The sequence below is a fragment of the Cydia amplana genome, chromosome 4 (assembly GCF_948474715.1).
Source record: "Cydia amplana chromosome 4, ilCydAmpl1.1, whole genome shotgun sequence".
Classification (NCBI taxonomy): Eukaryota; Metazoa; Arthropoda; class Insecta; order Lepidoptera; family Tortricidae; genus Cydia; species Cydia amplana.
Genome location: NC_086072.1, coordinates 7,265,164 through 7,283,281, shown reverse-complemented (window position 1 = coordinate 7,283,281; position 18,118 = coordinate 7,265,164). Strand labels below are relative to the sequence as shown.

At 36.7% G+C, this 18,118-nt stretch overlaps 2 protein-coding genes across 2 annotated transcripts; one reads left to right on the top strand and one right to left on the bottom strand.

Moving 5' to 3' along the window:
* Window positions 1-126: 126 nt before the first annotated feature.
* On the top strand, window positions 127-2,722 carry LOC134647594 (gem-associated protein 2-like). The gene is made up of 4 exons (XM_063501948.1): window positions 127-387; window positions 608-932; window positions 1,775-1,874; window positions 2,578-2,722. Exons 1-4 carry the CDS (start codon window positions 148-150, stop codon window positions 2,684-2,686), a joined length of 774 nt encoding a protein of 257 aa, XP_063358018.1. The 5' UTR covers window positions 127-147; the 3' UTR covers window positions 2,687-2,722.
* Window positions 2,723-4,783: 2,061 nt separating this feature from the next.
* Window positions 4,784-16,843, bottom strand: LOC134663148 (cystathionine gamma-lyase). Its single transcript, XM_063519491.1, has 8 exons — window positions 16,722-16,843; window positions 16,362-16,514; window positions 15,426-15,622; window positions 12,671-12,761; window positions 10,693-10,963; window positions 7,968-8,120; window positions 6,026-6,200; window positions 4,784-4,932 (listed from the first exon to the last, which is right to left on the bottom strand). Exons 2-8 carry the CDS (start codon window positions 16,512-16,514, stop codon window positions 4,788-4,790), a joined length of 1,185 nt encoding a protein of 394 aa, XP_063375561.1. The 5' UTR covers window positions 16,722-16,843; the 3' UTR covers window positions 4,784-4,787.
* Between the last annotated feature and the right edge of the window lie 1,275 nt (window positions 16,844-18,118).

Sequence of the window (18,118 nt, the reverse complement as noted above, 5' to 3'; positions counted from 1 at the left end):
CCGGATAGACAGGCAGCAGGCAGGAGGCAGGGTATATGTTTACTTTAAATAATAATTACTTTGTTGCATTCGTTTAGGTTAAAATTTAAATCGGTGAGGAGACTTATGAGTAAACAGTTTAGGACAATAAAATAAATATTAACGGTAATGGGTTCTGAGAAAAGAAGTGTAATTTACACCGCAACTATTGAGAATCAAACAGAAGATGACGATTTGTTACCAAAATGCTTTGAAATCAGATCTGATGTGGAAGTGAAAGAAATACCAAACACTGGTGAAGAATATCTTCTTAAAGTTGTGAAAGAACGTGCCAATATTGCTGCAGTAACTGTGTACGATCACGACATAACAAAGTTTACCAAAAATCAATCACGTTTTTACAAAGAGGTAAGTTTTTTCTCTTAATATCCTTATTAGGGTAAAAGCAAAGTCACATGCAGGTTAAAATCAGAATGTTTAACGGCATCGTTGAGAGAGTTGAGTTGAATCAAGTAATAATTGAGGTATTTATCACCTATTAGATTCAAAGTTCATTTACATAGTAGTCGTAGTCGTAGTGATCTTATTTTTTAAATTTATCTACTTAGCTTGTATGTATTTTTTGCAGCCTCCAAGGACGAAAGCAGCACCAGATAAACTTAAGCCTACAATAGAATGGCAAAAAATTCAAATTAAGGATTTCACAGATGTTCGCACATACATGAGTAACATAATTGCTAACCTTACCAAAAAAAATTTGTGGAGTGGTAAAGTGAAAAAAATAGTCATTCCTGATCAATCACTTGTGGGATGGAAAGTGTTTTTTGAAGACCATGATTCCACTGTGACAAATATGCTTGGGTTTAGTCCGGAACTGCTTGATATAGGGTTAGAAATGCTTACAGATATTATAAGAGAAGTTCCACCGGGTCACACTATAGAGCACAAAACAGGTAAAATCATCAGCAGCATGATTTAACTATCATACTAACATATTATAGTTTAGTAGTCTACTAAATAACACCTCTCATGTGTATACAATATAGGGTGACTGCTTTAGTTATTGGCCACTCCTTACAAATCAGAAAGAAACAAGCCAATTGAAACGTTATTCGGGTTATTCCCACTAGTTACCACCAAGTTGTTACCAGTGGTAACTACTGGGAATTTTTTTCCCACCTTTTACCACTGGTAACTACTGGGAAAAATAATTCCCAGTAGTTACCACCAAAATATTTGTTAACAGTTAGTATAATACAAATATAGAGTGATTTAATAAATAATTATTAAGTCGATTATTGTTTACGTAAACTATTTTATACTGTTTTTATTAGTATTTAACTCTAACAAAATTTTAGTGGTAACGACTGGGAATAGAAATTCCCAGTAGTTACCAGTGGTAAAAGGTGGGAAAAAAATTCCCAGTAGTTACCACTGGTAACAACTTGGTGGTAACTAGTGGGAATAACCCCTTATTATTAAGAGTGGCCAATAACTTGGTACACGGCGGGAAAAAGCTGATAACTCGAGATATTTTGTTGGAGAAATTAGAACTTTAAATTACATAAGGTTCAAATTTCTTCCATTATTTCCCGCGAGTTACGAGTATCAACTTCTTCCCGCCGTGTACCGGACTATACTAAGCAGTCACCCTACATTATTATTTGTTACTGTAAGATTACCATGCAAGAATACTTTTATGAGTCCTTATCCAATATTTAAACAAAATTATATAATATAAAGTCCTACAGGTACTTTATTTACCAAAAAAAACCATTATGCTTTTTATTTACAGGTAGATGGATATATGCAGTCTTAGCTCGAATAACACACCCTCCACTCTCGGAAACAATAAACCTTCTAAGAAATTTAGCTAGAGCTTGTGCTGAAATTAGGTTTGTGCTTAATAATAATATTTTTTAAATTTTAAAATTGTTTTTTCTCTTTTAAATTTATGATTTGAAATTGTTCATTAACTGATGATTTTTTATTTAAGTATTTCTTTATTTAATTCACATGCATAGACTTACAGCTACGGATGCCAAAACGCTTATGCGGTAAGGACAATACATACAATCAGAATCAAACATAGCCTCTTCTTCTTCAACCTAGCGTTTTCCCGGCCTAGCGCCAGGGTCCGCTTTCCTGCTCAGTTTTCTCCACTTTACCCGGTCTTCGGCATCCTCAGGTGTGAGATTGTTCTCTCCCATGTCCGCTGTCACGACGTCCAGCCAGCGCTTCTTAGGCCTACCGCGGCCGCGTGATCTAGGGCCTTGGACAGTGAGATTGAGGCATCTATTTCCGACGTAGTCTACCGGTCTGCGGCGTATATGGCCATACCATCGGAGGCGACTTTCCTGCAGCTTATCCGCTACGTCACGGATTCCGAGGCTGCCACGGATGTGTTCGTTACGTATGCGATCTAGTCGCGTAACGCCACACATCCATCGCAACATCTTCATCTCCGTGACGATGACGTGAAGCTGCTGGACATGCCTTCCGAGGACAGGCCAGGTCTAACATAGCCTAAACATTATATTTATATTGCTTTTTGATATGCATTTCATCATTTAAAACTCAATTATTCAATTGTTTCAGGTCACATATTAACCAAGAAAATGAAGATGCCTCATTGAGGGCTGCACCTCTGAATCTATTTATTTGCATAGTTGCCAGGTATTTCGGACAGTTGGACTTAGCTGATTAGCTTGATGATGACTTACGTTAAATAATAGGTAAGACACAGGTTGATTTATATTATAAAATTTGGCTTTCATTTGATTGAATGTGATACCAATAAAATACCAATTTCTGTGCATCACTATAGTAAAATATGAATATGCTTCTTTGTGAATCAATTCGTATTTATTTATATATATTTTTGGCATCCATGCAATGAACTTGTATAAGGTAAAGCACCAAATGATGGTAGGTTCATGAAAAAAAAAACTTTTTTTATTATCGAGTAATATTTTATTAATAACTTAATGTCGTGAAGTAATTGATTAAAACAACGTGTAAAAAGCAGATCATTTCATTTTAATCACATCGTATTCACACACTTTGTATCCCAGTCCATAAAAAATATTAATAAACATAATATATGAATAATAATAAAATAAATTTTAAACTTAATGTAACAATAATTCGAACATCATAGGTATTGAAGCAATTAAAATGCGAACAATTATATTGCTGCAGTATCAAAACTTCAAAAACAACACATTTAAAAAATATGATAAAATATGCATTTCTTTATATACAAAATTCTTCCTAATATACAATTTTCCACTAGATGAGGTAGGATTACATATAGGAATGGAATATCCGGTTTAATACTTATCTACCTTTACATCTTTAAGTTATTATTATTTCCTGCTAGGAAAGGAACAAGTTATATCACCTAAAAACTTGTACTGTTAGATGACAATCAAACAGTATATTTCAAGGTATTTCAAAGAATGCGTTTGTGATTAAATCACTTGGAAAAATAAATTGACCTTTTGCACTAAAGCAGCGGTCGGCAACCTGCGGCCCGTGAACCTGTCACTTGCGGCCTGCGAGCCTCCCTGGCTATTTTGTATGTAACATTGACAAACGACAATATCTGATAAAGTCATAAATATTAACAAAGTGCGGCCCGCGTCAACTTTGTTAACTACTATGTGGCCCTTGGCTGCTAAAAGGTTGCCGACCGCTGCACTAAAGTATATAACATTAGCCTCACTTGACTTATGCTAATATAGCTTCTATTGTACTCCTACGCTGAATATAAATTGGTTTAGATTGAATGATACGTCGTGTTTGACCGGCTTTTTGTAGTTATATTTATAACAGGATGTAGTGACGTCGCTCATTCAATAATCTTCTGTTTGTTTGAATGGTAGGCAAGTTTCCTAAATACAAGTCAATGATTAAATTCAGGGATTGAAACTAAAATATTGGATCTTGTCTCATTGTGGAGTAAGCTAGCCCTTTTCTTTTAACAATTTCGTTTTAGGTTCAATTGTTGTATTATAAGCTTTAATTAATTGAAGATAAGGTATATTTTCCCTAATATTGGTGAATTTCAAAACATTGTGTAAGTAGTAAACAAACGACTTATGGGATATTTCAATCATGACAAAAAAGATGCCCGGTTATAGAGACGTGCATTTTAGCAAATAAAAATTTGAACTTTAGAATAGGATATTGACGTCGTGACACTATCGCCAATAATTTTATCTAAATATATCAGACAACACAACAGACATGGAGATAATAAAATAAATACAATTCATAGTGGCTGTGCCATCAACGGTGAACGCTTGTAAGTAGATAATAAATACTTCGTTTGTTCTAATAGAACATTAAAATATACGTGATGTAGGAATAAAAGTTAGTAATATCACATTATGTCTGACGATCATTGCATACAACCCGATTATATCATTTGATGCTTTAAAAAGTACATACTATATACCATTTATTAATTAAGGGTGTTCCTGGAATCTATAGAACCAAAAAAGTGTCAGTGAAACGTTTAGAACGACTTTCCGAATTTGGTTTCTTAAATACTCATAGAATCACTACATAGTATAAAACGAATCTTTAACCGTATAAAACAAACTCGCTTCCCGCTGTCTGTCTGTCCCTATGTATGCTTACATCTTTAAAACTACGCAGCGGATTTTGATGCGGTTTTTGTAACAGATAGACTGATTCAAGAGGAAGGTTTATGTATAAATTGTTAACCCGTGCGAAGCCGCGGCGGGTCGCTAGTAATTCATAAACCATCAAATGATCAAGCCGGGTAGCGTGTATTATGATCAGAAGGTAACATTGAAGGCATCTTGCAGGTCCTTGAGTAGGTCCTCCGTGTCCTCGAGCCCCACGGAGAGGCGGATGAGCGAGTCGGTGATGCCGAGCTCGGCGCGCTGCGCGGCCGGCACGGACGCGTGCGTCATTACTGAACTGCAAATTAAAAATAAGTGTTCAAGCATGGAGACATGATAAAGTCAGAAACGAGTACATTCGTGGCAGCTTCAAGATAGCTCCCATACAGGAAAAACTGACAGAAAACCGACTCAGATGGTACGGGCAGGTGATGCGAAGAGGCGAAGAGTACGTTGCCAAGAAAGCTCTGAACCTGCCGGAGAAAGAGAGAGGCAAGGGACGCCCGCCGACAACATGGTGGACCAGCATGACCCAATTACTTAAGAAAAACGATTTACCCGACCCGACAACCCTCGACAGAATCACGTGGCGCAAAATAATTGGGAGAGCCGACCCCACTTAAAGTGGGAAGGAGCAAGGAAGAAGAAGAAGAAGCATGGAGACATGGAATATCACTGTAACCTATATTAAAATTTTAACCTTGTAAGGCCTACCGTACAAAATTTCCTATTTTTAATTGAAACCTTAGTTTATAGTAAATTGGGATGAATTATAAATAACGAGTAATCGTAAATACTTATTGCAATGCATGAAGGTTAATACATATTACAATGAATAGAGGGACTCTATGAACTATGTAAGTATCAATGGTCGTCCTAAAAGTAATTTAGGTTTATTCAGGCTAGCCGTGTCTAGTACCTTGTATCGACACTTTTGGCGAGTGACTCTACTCGACTATTCTACCCTTGACAAGCCTTGCTTGTTGATGTAAACAAGAAGTAAATTATGCTAAGTTATTGATTATTTTGTTTGGGTATAGCATTAACTCCGACGAATGTTGAATGAATAAATAAGTAGGTAAACGGTATACGTATTCGTAACCAAACAAACATTCAATGAGATATTCAAAATTAAGTAAAGACGCTCTTACTCTCTTAACATTAAAGTTCAGTTAATTTTGAAAACATAGCCTGGTTAAGTTCTGCTGCCGTCTATATATAAGTATGTCAGTCATTTTATTCCTGTGTCATTTTGTCGCAGCCACAACAATATGAGATTCCTAGCGGCTTCCGTATTGAATGTCACTGTGACAAGGAAACGGCACGGAAATCAAATTCCTTGACCGTACATACAGTTACAGCAATAACAGTAAACAGTGAACTGTACTTACGGTAGTTCAGCCAAACTCTCGTACCCGCCCAAGCTCTCGGCCAGCGTGAACACCTTCAAGCTCTGGAGGAACTTCCTGGACTCCTGCAGACCGCCCGAGTGCTTAAAACTGAACACCCCAGAATGGCCCGACATCTGTTTCTTCGCCAGCTCGTGTTGTGGGTGAGATTTCAGACCTGGAAATTACATAAGACATCATATTTTTTTTTAGATACAGCCAACACACGGGATTTTTATACCAACAACCAATTTAGCTAGGACCCTAAATGGCGCAACAATGGCGTAGCGTGATGGTACAGTCACCTGCAATAATATGTTACACAACGAAGGCCGCAAAAATATCTGACACGATCTTATTCGTAGAGCAATAAGAGCGTTTCACATATTTTTGCGGCCTTCGTTGTGTAACATATTATTGCAGGTGACTGTACATAAGGTTATGTTAAAATATTCCATCTGTACTTTTCTTTGGACTGTCGCCTGTAAATACAGTCACAGACTTTAATTATTAAATTTGATATTTCATAATTGTAATGCTAACCTACAGCGTCTATGTGACCGTGTTGTTTCCTTATCTTCTACGAACGTGAATATTCATAACGTTATTAGTATTGAACGAATTAGCTCAAACGCTAATTGGCTCAACAATGAAAGACCATACGTGACCGTACCGGCACACCTCGGACACTGGCAATCAAATGTATGAAACAAACGCGTTCCTACGCACACAGCCTAAGCTCGTGTAGGTGAACGCGTACCATGCTTGTGTGAGTGAGATAAGACATTGTAACTTTCAACGTGAGGTAGGGAGTGTCCATACTGTACGCTAGTACTCTTTATTATACTGTGGTACCGGGCTCATTTAGATGGCGCGCGAAAACGCATCCGATTTTAGTTACCTACGGACTTTTGAGTTTACATCCAATGCAGCCTACCAATCAAAAATATTGCAGTTTAATGAAACTCTCATGCGAGTTCTCGCACCGGCTAATTGCGCCCAAATAATCAAGGCGATACTAACGAGCGCACACTCAATTTTCAATTAATTACAAAGCTCCTATCATCACCGTCATCAGACTGGCTTGATTTTACTATGACATTGTATGACGGCATTGACTTTACCTATACATATATGCAATATATCAAGCATAAAAACCTGGAAGAGGGTCATGTGCTCATGTGTATGTCGCTAGGTTTAATTAAATCATCGGTTAAGATATTTATAGGGATTTCATTGACTTCAAATTTTGTGGGGTCAAGCGAACGATTGACTAGAGTGATAAGTGATAACATAACACCAAACAAAAAAACTGGTGTGGTTCATCTGATAAACATATCCTTATCAAATTATTTAAGGTTAAAGACGACACATTATCTTTACTAACTTGTGAGATATATTTCATGTGATGATAATACGAGTACCTACAACAATTATTTTTGTAAGAATTATAATTTGTTTTAAGCAATAAAGGCAATAAATAGAAGGTACCTAATGTTATTCTTATTATGCCCTCTTTTTTTCCGGAGTTTTAACTGATAACAAATCATAACATAATAGTGGTGTTTGTAGAACTTCGGTGCCTTCGGGTGTTTGTACTGTTTGTCTAACCACTCTGAAATGTTCTACGCGGACTTCTTATTCTGCTTTACATGGAGGCCCAGGGTCTTCAAGCAGCGGTTCATTATGTATCACTCAAACACGTGAGGGGATGCACCACGCTCACTTTAGAGTTTAGATAGTAGACCTTATGTCATTGCACCATACCAAACCAAACTTACTTTACCTGGATATATAATAAATCTTTTGACCTTTGACGGCGTCTTTAGCGTCTCGGCTCGGTGGCTAGGGCTAATGTCTTCAAGCTATCGTTCATCCAGTAGGAGTTAACCTGAACCAACATTAGATAAAGGACCTTATATCATCGCAAGAAGGTATACATTACCTGGATGCATAACTTCTGTGACTTTCGGGTGCTTCTCAAGCCACTCAGCGATGATCTGCGCCGACTTCTTATGCTGTTCCATGCGCAGGGCTAGCGTCTTCAAACTGCGGTTCACTTGGTAGCAGTCGAATGGAGATGGCACCACGCCCATTGCTGTAAACAATAAACAAGTTGTTGTTATTTTACACAGGCCGTAAAATTAGATCAAATGTAAGTTTAACCATAGAGAAAAAAATACATAGATTGCTCACTCCATACATCAGTTTTAGTACCAAAAAGACTATTAGCATCTAGCATCGAGTAGCGGAACTATCAGTACTGCTACATCTATTGTCAAGTAGCAGTACTGATAGTTCCGCTACTCGATGCTAGATATAGACACTGAAATTAATAATCTAACTGATGTATGGAGTGAGCACTCTTGTCTTACTATATTTCTCTATGGTTTAACCAATACTGATGTGGTACACACACCTAAGCAATATAAGGAACCTATGCAGAGTCTATCAAATCAAATATACATAAGTATACGCATATATTACCAATAGTCCGACAAGAAATTGTAGAAATTAAAAAGTGGCAACATTGTAGTGCAAGTGTCGTCCCGTTCTCTTAGATATTGATTTGAAAGGGACTGTACATGCTTTGGTACGCCAATCTCCCGTAGGTACCTACTCGTATTTTTTAATATGTACAATCAACAAAAGTTAAATAGCTATTATATTATATTAAATAGAGATAGGTAAAATAGTAGGTTGTAAATTTTGAGCAAAGTCAACTACGTGTATAATATTATACTGAATACTGTAGTTTATACTTTTCTACGTTCGCTAAATTAAAAAGTTAAATCACGTAGGTAAATTTACCTACCTATAAAAATTAGTCAAATGACTTTACGATTATGCACATGGATTTGTATTTGCAAGACATTTACGACTTGCCTTTGTTCATTGAAATATAGTAGGGAATTAAATATCCAGTTAATTGTTCGTAATATGCAACAACTCAATATAATGGCAATGAATGTACAAACATGGCTTTGTAAAGGCTTATCTGATAATTTAGTAACAGCCTTTGTTCATTAAAATATAGTTGGGTATTAAATATCCAGTCAATTGTTCGTAATATGCTATAACTCTCAATTAATGTAAACATGGCTTTTTAAGTGGCTTGACTGATAATTTAGGAGGTATTGTGTATTTAAATTGAACGCACCTGTGCAACATTTGAGTAAAAATACATTTTAGAATTATTTGCTATTATTAATTAAAAGGGGTCATATCTCGTCATTGGTTACTACTCGTACTTGACAGTGGCTTTCTCAAAGAAAAGCAATCGTTCTTACCCTGCTGTTCTAACGGTTAAGGTTCCATAAGATCTCGACCAGACCAGCTATCATGGTCGTATTTTTATCACCTGTCATGACATGCGTCACTTTCGCACTTACATGTTTGCTAGAACGTGACAGCCATGGTGACAAATGATAAAGAACCGGCCATCTTAGCCCTACAGTCTACTTACCTTGTTTATAATAAGTGCCTAAAATACCTGACACGATCTTATTTGTCTAGCCGTAAGAACGTGTCATATGTAGTCTGGCAAACATAACTTGTCATTTTGTCAGTCAGAAAGAACCAGTTAAACAATACTCATCCCTTTTTTGGGTGTTATTGTAAGTACTAGCGTAAGACAAAGACGTCTATCTTTCAAATGAGACAGTCCTGGGCCAAACTATATTTTTGCCCACTCGCGCTTCGTTACGACAAATTATTGCCGGTGACTGTACCTAAAGCTTCGTATTATATATCGTATCTAAATCTAATCATGTTCAAAATATTTTGAATTTTAGTTACTAACCAGAGCGTCGCCAGCTAGGTGGGCAGTTGACATGGAGGGGAGGGGCATACATACATTTTAGTTACAAATTGTATTATCTTAACTGGCCATATGTTGGACGTTATGCCTTTGCAATACGGTTTACGAACTATCAGTTATTAAGCGTGGATGATGGTACCAAGTTCTTTCAACTTGAGAACAGTTTATTACGTGGTTCAGAATATTTACATCTATTATCTCCACAGAAATAACAAAGATATTATAGATAGCTATCTATTTATATAAATAACTATTCTATACATACGAGTTTAGCTCCATAATAAATAGGTATTCACATTATCTCTAAGGAGTCTTAGGTTGTTTGTTTTCTTCGGTATCTTATATTAACAATCCCCATTGCATGCAATTAAAGTGAATCCCCATTTAATTTCTATTGCTTAGTTAGGTACCTAGTTTTTTTTATCTAGACAGTAAGTAGACGGTAAACACCCTAATTTAAGTACCGAGGTTGCCACCTAGCTGTATAGAAAAGCGGGTACATACGTTAGGGCACCGATTTACTATATGTAAAAACCAAACCGACCTCAGACTTTTCTAGGGGTATCATTTTATTATTAGCTCATTTCCTATTCATATACCTACATGACTACCTATTAGTCCTTCAGATACATAACACATATACATACTTTAATTATGTCATGTTAATGAATACTGCACCATAATTATTCACTTTCTACAGTACAATTGCCACTTTTGCGGAAATACGGGCACCTATTTTGTACTAGTTTACATAGTAAGCATCATACTCTACTACGTGTCGAGGTACTCAAAAATCTCAAAATAATTGACAACCGACGAAAAGAAAATAAATAAATATGTAAGTACTAACCGTTTTGTAGGAATCGTAGTCTCGCTCCGAGCTCGTCATCATTTAGAATGGCGGCCCCCATGATGACGTCAGAGTGCCCGTTCATGTACTTCGTGAGCGAATAGATGACTACATCAGCACCGTATTCTAACGGCCTCTGTAGGTATGGAGTCAGGAAAGTGTTGTCCACGACTACCAATATGTGCTCTCCGTGGCTCTTCACGGCTTTGACTACGGTGGCGATGTCGGCGATCTTCAGGTTGGGGTTCGTTGGGGTTTCTAACCACACCATCTGCGAAGAGTCAGTTTGGTAATAAGAATGCTGAAGCGCAAGTTACGCAGTAGGTATGCACCAAAGGTCGATTTTATTACGATATATGGGAGAAGATACTGCATATTATGATAATAAGGATGCAACCGGGATAGTGCTAAGATCTTACATCTTAAAGGATAACTGATTTGCCTATTATCTTGTTAGTTTGGGACAATATTTGCACTATTGATACAGAGTTTAGAAATAGGTTGTCACGGTCACGGACGTGACATTATTTGTAAAGTCATAAATATTATCTTGTACCGCTATCAATCGCAACGCTTGTTAAGCAATATTTAAACGGTAGGTACTAAATAATTTTAATACCTACTGGTTAAAATAAAATAAAACATTTACATCGTTTCAAATCGTGGAAATATTTGTTTTTATCCCAAATGACCCACATTATCACTTAATCTATATTCTTTTACTTTACCTATTAACCATGTTTAGTCAGTTAAAACATAAAGTTCCACTTCTGAGTTTCTTCTATTTGCCCCCAAAAAGTCACAATATTTTCAATAAGTTACAGGGTCCATATTATTTGTATACCTAATGAGTGCAATAAACGTTTTGAGTTTGAGCCACGCAGTAGGTTTAGTTTAATTTCTTTGAATGATACAAGTGCCTCACGTGTTTCACGTATTTTAAAACATTTATTCGATTATGCACGAGTGTTATTCTATCGATTACACACTGATACGGGTAAGACTGCATCAATAATATTTACGACAGCGCTTACCATGTTAAGCACATACAATTTAAATTCCAGTATGACGTAAGGAGCGGAAAAATGTTTACAGATGAAATTCTGCGTTCTTCCTTCTTTTAGTCATTTTTAAAGATATTCATTATCCAAAAAAAAAGTAAGGAAAGTTACGTAAGGTAAGTAAGGTGCGAGAATCAAACTCAGACTAAATAGAACTACATGTCGCTAGGGGCCTTGTTCAAACCATGCAAAACTTATATGATGGAAATAAGGTAAACATACCTACTAGTGCTCGTTACGTTCCCAGTACAATCTTTAAACTTAAGCCATTGTCAATAGAGGTGACAATAGGGTGTCTTCTTTTGCTCATTTATTAGCATGTCGAGCACTAGTACGTTTACCTATATGGAATGATTCGACTCGGCCGGTTTCATAAACACTGTAAGGCAGGGGTTCCCATACTTTTTTTAGGCACGCCCCCCTGCTACCTAAAATGAAGTTCCCACGCCCCCCTTTTCGCTTCGATGCAAGGAAACGGAGAACTATTAGGCAATCGTGTTCTTTGGGAGCCCCTGCTGTAAGGTGATCCAGAATTGAGAAACCAAATCTCGCCCGAGTTTTTTTTTATGATATAAGAGACAAACGAGCCGACTATATAATCGCCTGATGGAGCTATTGACTGATAAATAAGTTCACATTGACGAGCGATAATGATCAACTATCTTATCCAATACCTACTAAAAGAATAACAGACAGAATACTCTTTATTGCCACACCTCAGTAAAATATACCTACAGCTTAAAAAACAAAACAACTGATTAAAGATAGAGGTAGACAACAGGTGGTCACTAGTTTTAGTAGCTACGCGGACAACTCATATTTAAAATACACTTTCTCAAGCGGTTAAGGATTGTACGTTGCCATTTCTGTCACTACGTACTTACAGGTTTTCAGTGACCGTCATTTTAGACACTCACCTTTGTATTTTCCTTAACTGCCTTATCAACTTCTTCGGGCTTTGTGAAATCGGCGAATGTTGTTTCAATATTCATCGCGGCTGCTACGTTTCTGTTGGGTAATAAATTAAACATTATCAACTACAATATTTTAGTTATAGTCAGCGTCATGTAATTTATGAAGCATGACCAATTGCTTATGATTGGTTTGATTTGCTCACTTAATATAAGCCTGTGTAAGTTTTATATCCATGAAGCGATCATTCTTTATAAACACTCTATTTTACTTATATATTCATTGAAAATTAAATAAGGCCTAGTTTCAGTAGTCTCCCGACGGGGTTGGGAGGTCATATGGAAGTCGCTTCCATAAAAAAACTGGTGTATGGATCAAATCTTGGGATTAGGTTGCTGAGTGCACCACAGGCTTTTTAAATCTTACGAAACGAAAATAAGGTAGGTAGTATTAGGAAAGGAACGCACTTTATCGCGATATGCATCATATATCATATCATATGTATGTAATACCTAGGTACTTTAATTAAGATTTTCCTAAAACGAATATGAGAAACACATCTAAGTACCTACATATATACTAGGAGGCATGATAATGTGTTCTATGCTACAAATCTTCCTTGAGACGTGGCACGTGATCGCTAATTTATCCACTTATTGAAAGCGGTATTGTGTTATGGACTTTATATTCCCGTGGTATGGTTTCATTTTGCTTGCGAGGTGTCGTTAGAGCAGATATAAAAGGAGTGCCAAAATTAATAAATATAGATGTGGAGTCGACCTTTATAGTTTGTACGTATGCTCATTAATATACAAATTCCGACTAGGAATTATTACCAACACAAAATTGAAACGTGTTTTTTTGTGATTTACTAAATCGTGTGTGTTATTTTATCGCGTGTAAGTATTTATTTCTTAAATAATTAAATAGTTTAAGCCTTTAAGCCATTAAAAAACACACACAAATTCTATTTATTGTATTTTTCCTTATAGGACAATACTTATTTGTGCTACGAGAGGTATTTTGTGCGAGTGCTGATTTTGTGTCTGTTTTTTTTAACAGAATCATGAGCGTAGCCAGTGTGATTCTATAATTTAGATCCTTGAGCATACCGAGAGATTTTATGGCACGAGGTGCAAATAACTTCAGTCTGGACTCTGGTTTGGTGTGATACATACAACATTTCACATCAGCAGCAAAAACATAAGTATTAGAGAGAATCAAATACAGTATGAAAAAAATATTAAGTAGGTACTTTTAAAATAAATTCCTCAATATTTAAGTTTCTACGAAACGATAAGCTGCGTCAGCAGCGTGAGAAAAAGTAATATCGCACAGTGCTATTCTGGTCACTGTGTTCTAATAGCAAATATTTTTGTTCTTTTCGTTTTAATTCTTTCCGAATCCGTAAACTTTCTTTGCCCTATCAGAAGCAATTTAAATAATAAGTTATTTTCTATGATTGTTACATAATATTGTCTTCGGTTACCGCGATTGTTACTCGTGAAATAAAACTATTAAAACCAATATACGCGATATAACCCGTTACAAACATACTAATTTACATACTTTTTCTAGCTAGACCATTGTAATGTTAATTACAATATTATCGTGCATTTAAGTCAAACATCTAACGAATATTAATGAGGTACTTGTATTATAGGCTCAGAATTATCGTTATCATAAGAAGATAAGGAAACCCATGCCATAAATGACGTCATAGAGCGCATCGCTCATCGTTCAGTGACTTGCGGAATTGATATGGGAGGAAATTGCCAGTCATTATGTGTAAGTTACACGACACCATATGGTGAAATCGTTATTCATTGAGCGGTTGAAAGGGATACGCGGTCATTGGAGTGTTAATGGTGGTGTCCGATCGAAACAGGACTTTTTGCCGAAACCGAAGGTTCGGTTTTAATGTTTGGCCGAAACTGAAAACAAAACTTCGCTCGGATACTTACCACAGTTTCGGCGCGGCCGTTAAGATCGGTTTTCCTAGGATAGCGATGCCGTCATATTCGCTAGGTGCACGACTGGTGCTGCCCTCATTTGGGCGGACTTTCTACGTTAAATCTTATGGAGTAAAATTAGTTCAAGCGGCTGCCACTAGTACTAATGGCGGACATTCCATAAGATTACCTGTGTTTGCGACGATCAGCGCCACTTCCCCCTCCACCGACTTCGCACCTTACCAATAGCGGCCGTCTCCATACTAAATAATACGGCTAAATATGGATGTCGTAGTATTTGTATGGAGACGGCCGCTATATGACGGCACCGCTTTCGGAGGAAACGAAAGCTTTAGGTTCGTCTTTGGCCGAAACCGAACCTTCGGCCGAAACATTATTTTAATGCCGAACCCGTAATCATCCTGCCATCCCTATACACCCCAATTGATGGTATTTACTTTGCTTTGCATAGTCTATTTATTAACGACTAGAAGTTATAGCTATGTAAAGATAGTTGCGAATGTATTAAATTATGTTCTTCAAGTCTTTATTCGACGCGCAAAATAACGAGACTTAATTTAATCTTCATTTTGGGAAGCAAAAACATAGGATTTTTATTTAAACCTAATTATTTTGCCTTCCCTTTTTGTATTGCTTCCTTTTTTCAGGAGTCAGTAAAATGATTAAGCCACATTATCAGTTTTTCTAGATACAACATAAGCCAGCTTAATACAATTAAATATGTAGGCAATAGGCATGCAATTAGGTATGCGTGTTTTATGATAATGGGGTTTTTAATGGTTCTTACCTGAACAATCTGTTGGTGCCGCCATATACATCGTCGCCGGAAATAATGTGGTCGCCCGATTTAAGCAGGCCCAAAAGTGTGGTCGTAGCTCCCAGGCCCGAGGCAAAGGTGAAGCCGTGCTTTCCGCCCTCCAGTGCGGCTAGGCATTCTTCAAGAACGTTCCGCGTCGGGTTTCCTGATCTACCGTACTCAAAACCCTGCAACAAAAAACAACCTCGAGAATCCAAGCTAGCTGCTAATAAATTAAATTGGTATCATTATTATCAGCCAAATAAGGCCTATAAAATACATATTACAAACGAACATAAATACTATTATAAAAATCTTAAAGCTAAAAATAATTTCGGCGACACAGTTTTCTGCTGTTATATCGCAATTTGGGGTCATCCATTAATTACGTCACACGTTTAGGGGGAGGGAGGGGGGTCAAGAAAATGTGACATGGGGGAGTCACAAACATTGTGATGTCACTTTAACTTCATCAGTACCTAACCGAAAATTAATTTATATTTTTTTATTCGCTGTACAGTTAAATAATGAGATTTTGGATGTAACTTTCGTTGTGTTATAAAATTACTAATATTTATACAGGTATCAAAAATATTTTTTAATTAAAAAAATAATGCCGAGTTAATATTGTCGATTCGATTTCGTTGAAAACAAAATTGCCTAAAATGTGACGTCACACCAGGGGAGGGGTTTGCAAAATGTGACCAAGTGTGACAAGGAGGGGGGAGGGGTAAAAAAACCTAGTAATTCGTGTGACGTAATTAATGGATGATCCCTTTCGGCAGATTCCCACGGAACCGCCGGCGCCGAAATACCGATACGCGATGGTTTCCAGCGGCTGCATAAATGCTTGACTATATTAAATAGGTATACTTTGGGTAATAAATATATTTAGATTCACATGACGAAATAATAAAGGATTCTTACCGTATGTTCAGCAGGCGCCGGCTGTTTAAACGTCGTGGATGTGACGATGGGTACAACAACGGCAGACGAACTCCATTTTTCCGGTTCTTGAGCGTGGTGAATAGCGAGAGTCGCGAAACCAGGTTTTTGTTTCAAGAAACCCTGTTCTGCCATCTGAATACAAAAAAATATGATTTTACGTACGAAACACTTAACTTCACTCGCCACATTTTTTACACGTATCTAGCACATTGTTTTATAAATATCCAATGTGTGGTTATGGTGTGATAGCAAAAATGTGCTAAAATTACATCATGACCACCAATTAAAACACGGTTGTTGTAATTACTAAAACACATTATCAATAGTATAATAAAGTACCTTTAGTATTTAATAAAATAACTCGACAATTATTTAAAACTTAAATATTATCGTCTTAAATTACGATAATTCTATTTTGAGAATAGCTAGCACGCCGGCCGGAACGCACGCCTTCTCCTTTCAAAATGACTGAATGTGAGTGTGAGTGCAGTGTTGCCAGAGCGCTTCCAGCTTATGTACAGTCGTACGTCAAAAAAGGTACGATTTTGATAAAAAAGGTACGGTTTTTTTATTAGTAAAATTTTCTTACAGAAACAATATTTCTATGTGGGTGGGGGGGGTATGGTGGGTGGATGAGTATAGTTTTTCTGATTGTTACTGACTGACTAATTGGTTTGACCAACTATAAGTGTAGTGTACACGTCATAGTTAACCATTTTTGTTTGCATTGATATAGGTACATGAAAAATATAATTTGTCAAGCCATTTCCGTCAGTTGAAAAAAGCGGCAAATCTAAAAAAAAAATGGTGCGAAGGGTTATGGTCCAATAGAAAACTTAAATTTCGCGCCAATTTATGCTGACTAAGTTGCTTGACCGGCTATAAATGGCTGGCTGAATTTTGACTACCTGAGTTTTGTAATCTGGATAATAATGCCAAATAAAACGAAATACACTCAGATGACTAAGTAACTTTCTACTGGATATGCAAATGTACATAACATAAGTATAAAAATTAAAAAGAAATGCATTTGAATAAGATTGGTAAGATAAACAAGTAGGATTTATGGACATGACATGACTGACAACAAATTCTTTATCATTTTTTTAACTTCTTTTAGCGTTTTTATTATTCTTCGAGCAACTGCATTAGAAGCAATCACAAAGCAATATTAATAATATTACACATAAATTATTTAATGTAGTTTTATGGATAATTGCCAATAACCTATCAGGGTGCCATGTCATCTTTTTCCATTGTAACATCTATTCTATTGTACCGTGGTTTGCAATAAACGATATTACTATTACTATTAGCAAAGCACAGGTAAGAAAGACACAACTGCCGACTGCAACTAAAGAAACGTGTTTTTAGGGTTCCGTAGCCAAATGGCAAAAAACGGAACCCTTATAGATTCGTCATGTCTGTCTGTCTGTCCGTCTGTCTGTCCGTCCGTATGTCACAGCCACTTTTCTCCTTGGTAAGTAGATGTATTCTGTGAACCGCATTAAGATTTTCACACAAAAATAGAAAAAAAAACAATAAATTTTTGGGGTTCCCCATACTTCGAACTGAAACTCAAAAAATTTTTTTTCATCAAACCCATACGTGTGGGGTATCTATGGATAGGTCTTCAAAAATGATATTGAGGTTTCTAATATTATTTTTTTCTAAACTGAATAGTTTGCGCGAGAGACACTTCCAAAGTGGTAAAATGTGTGTCCCCCCCCCCTGTA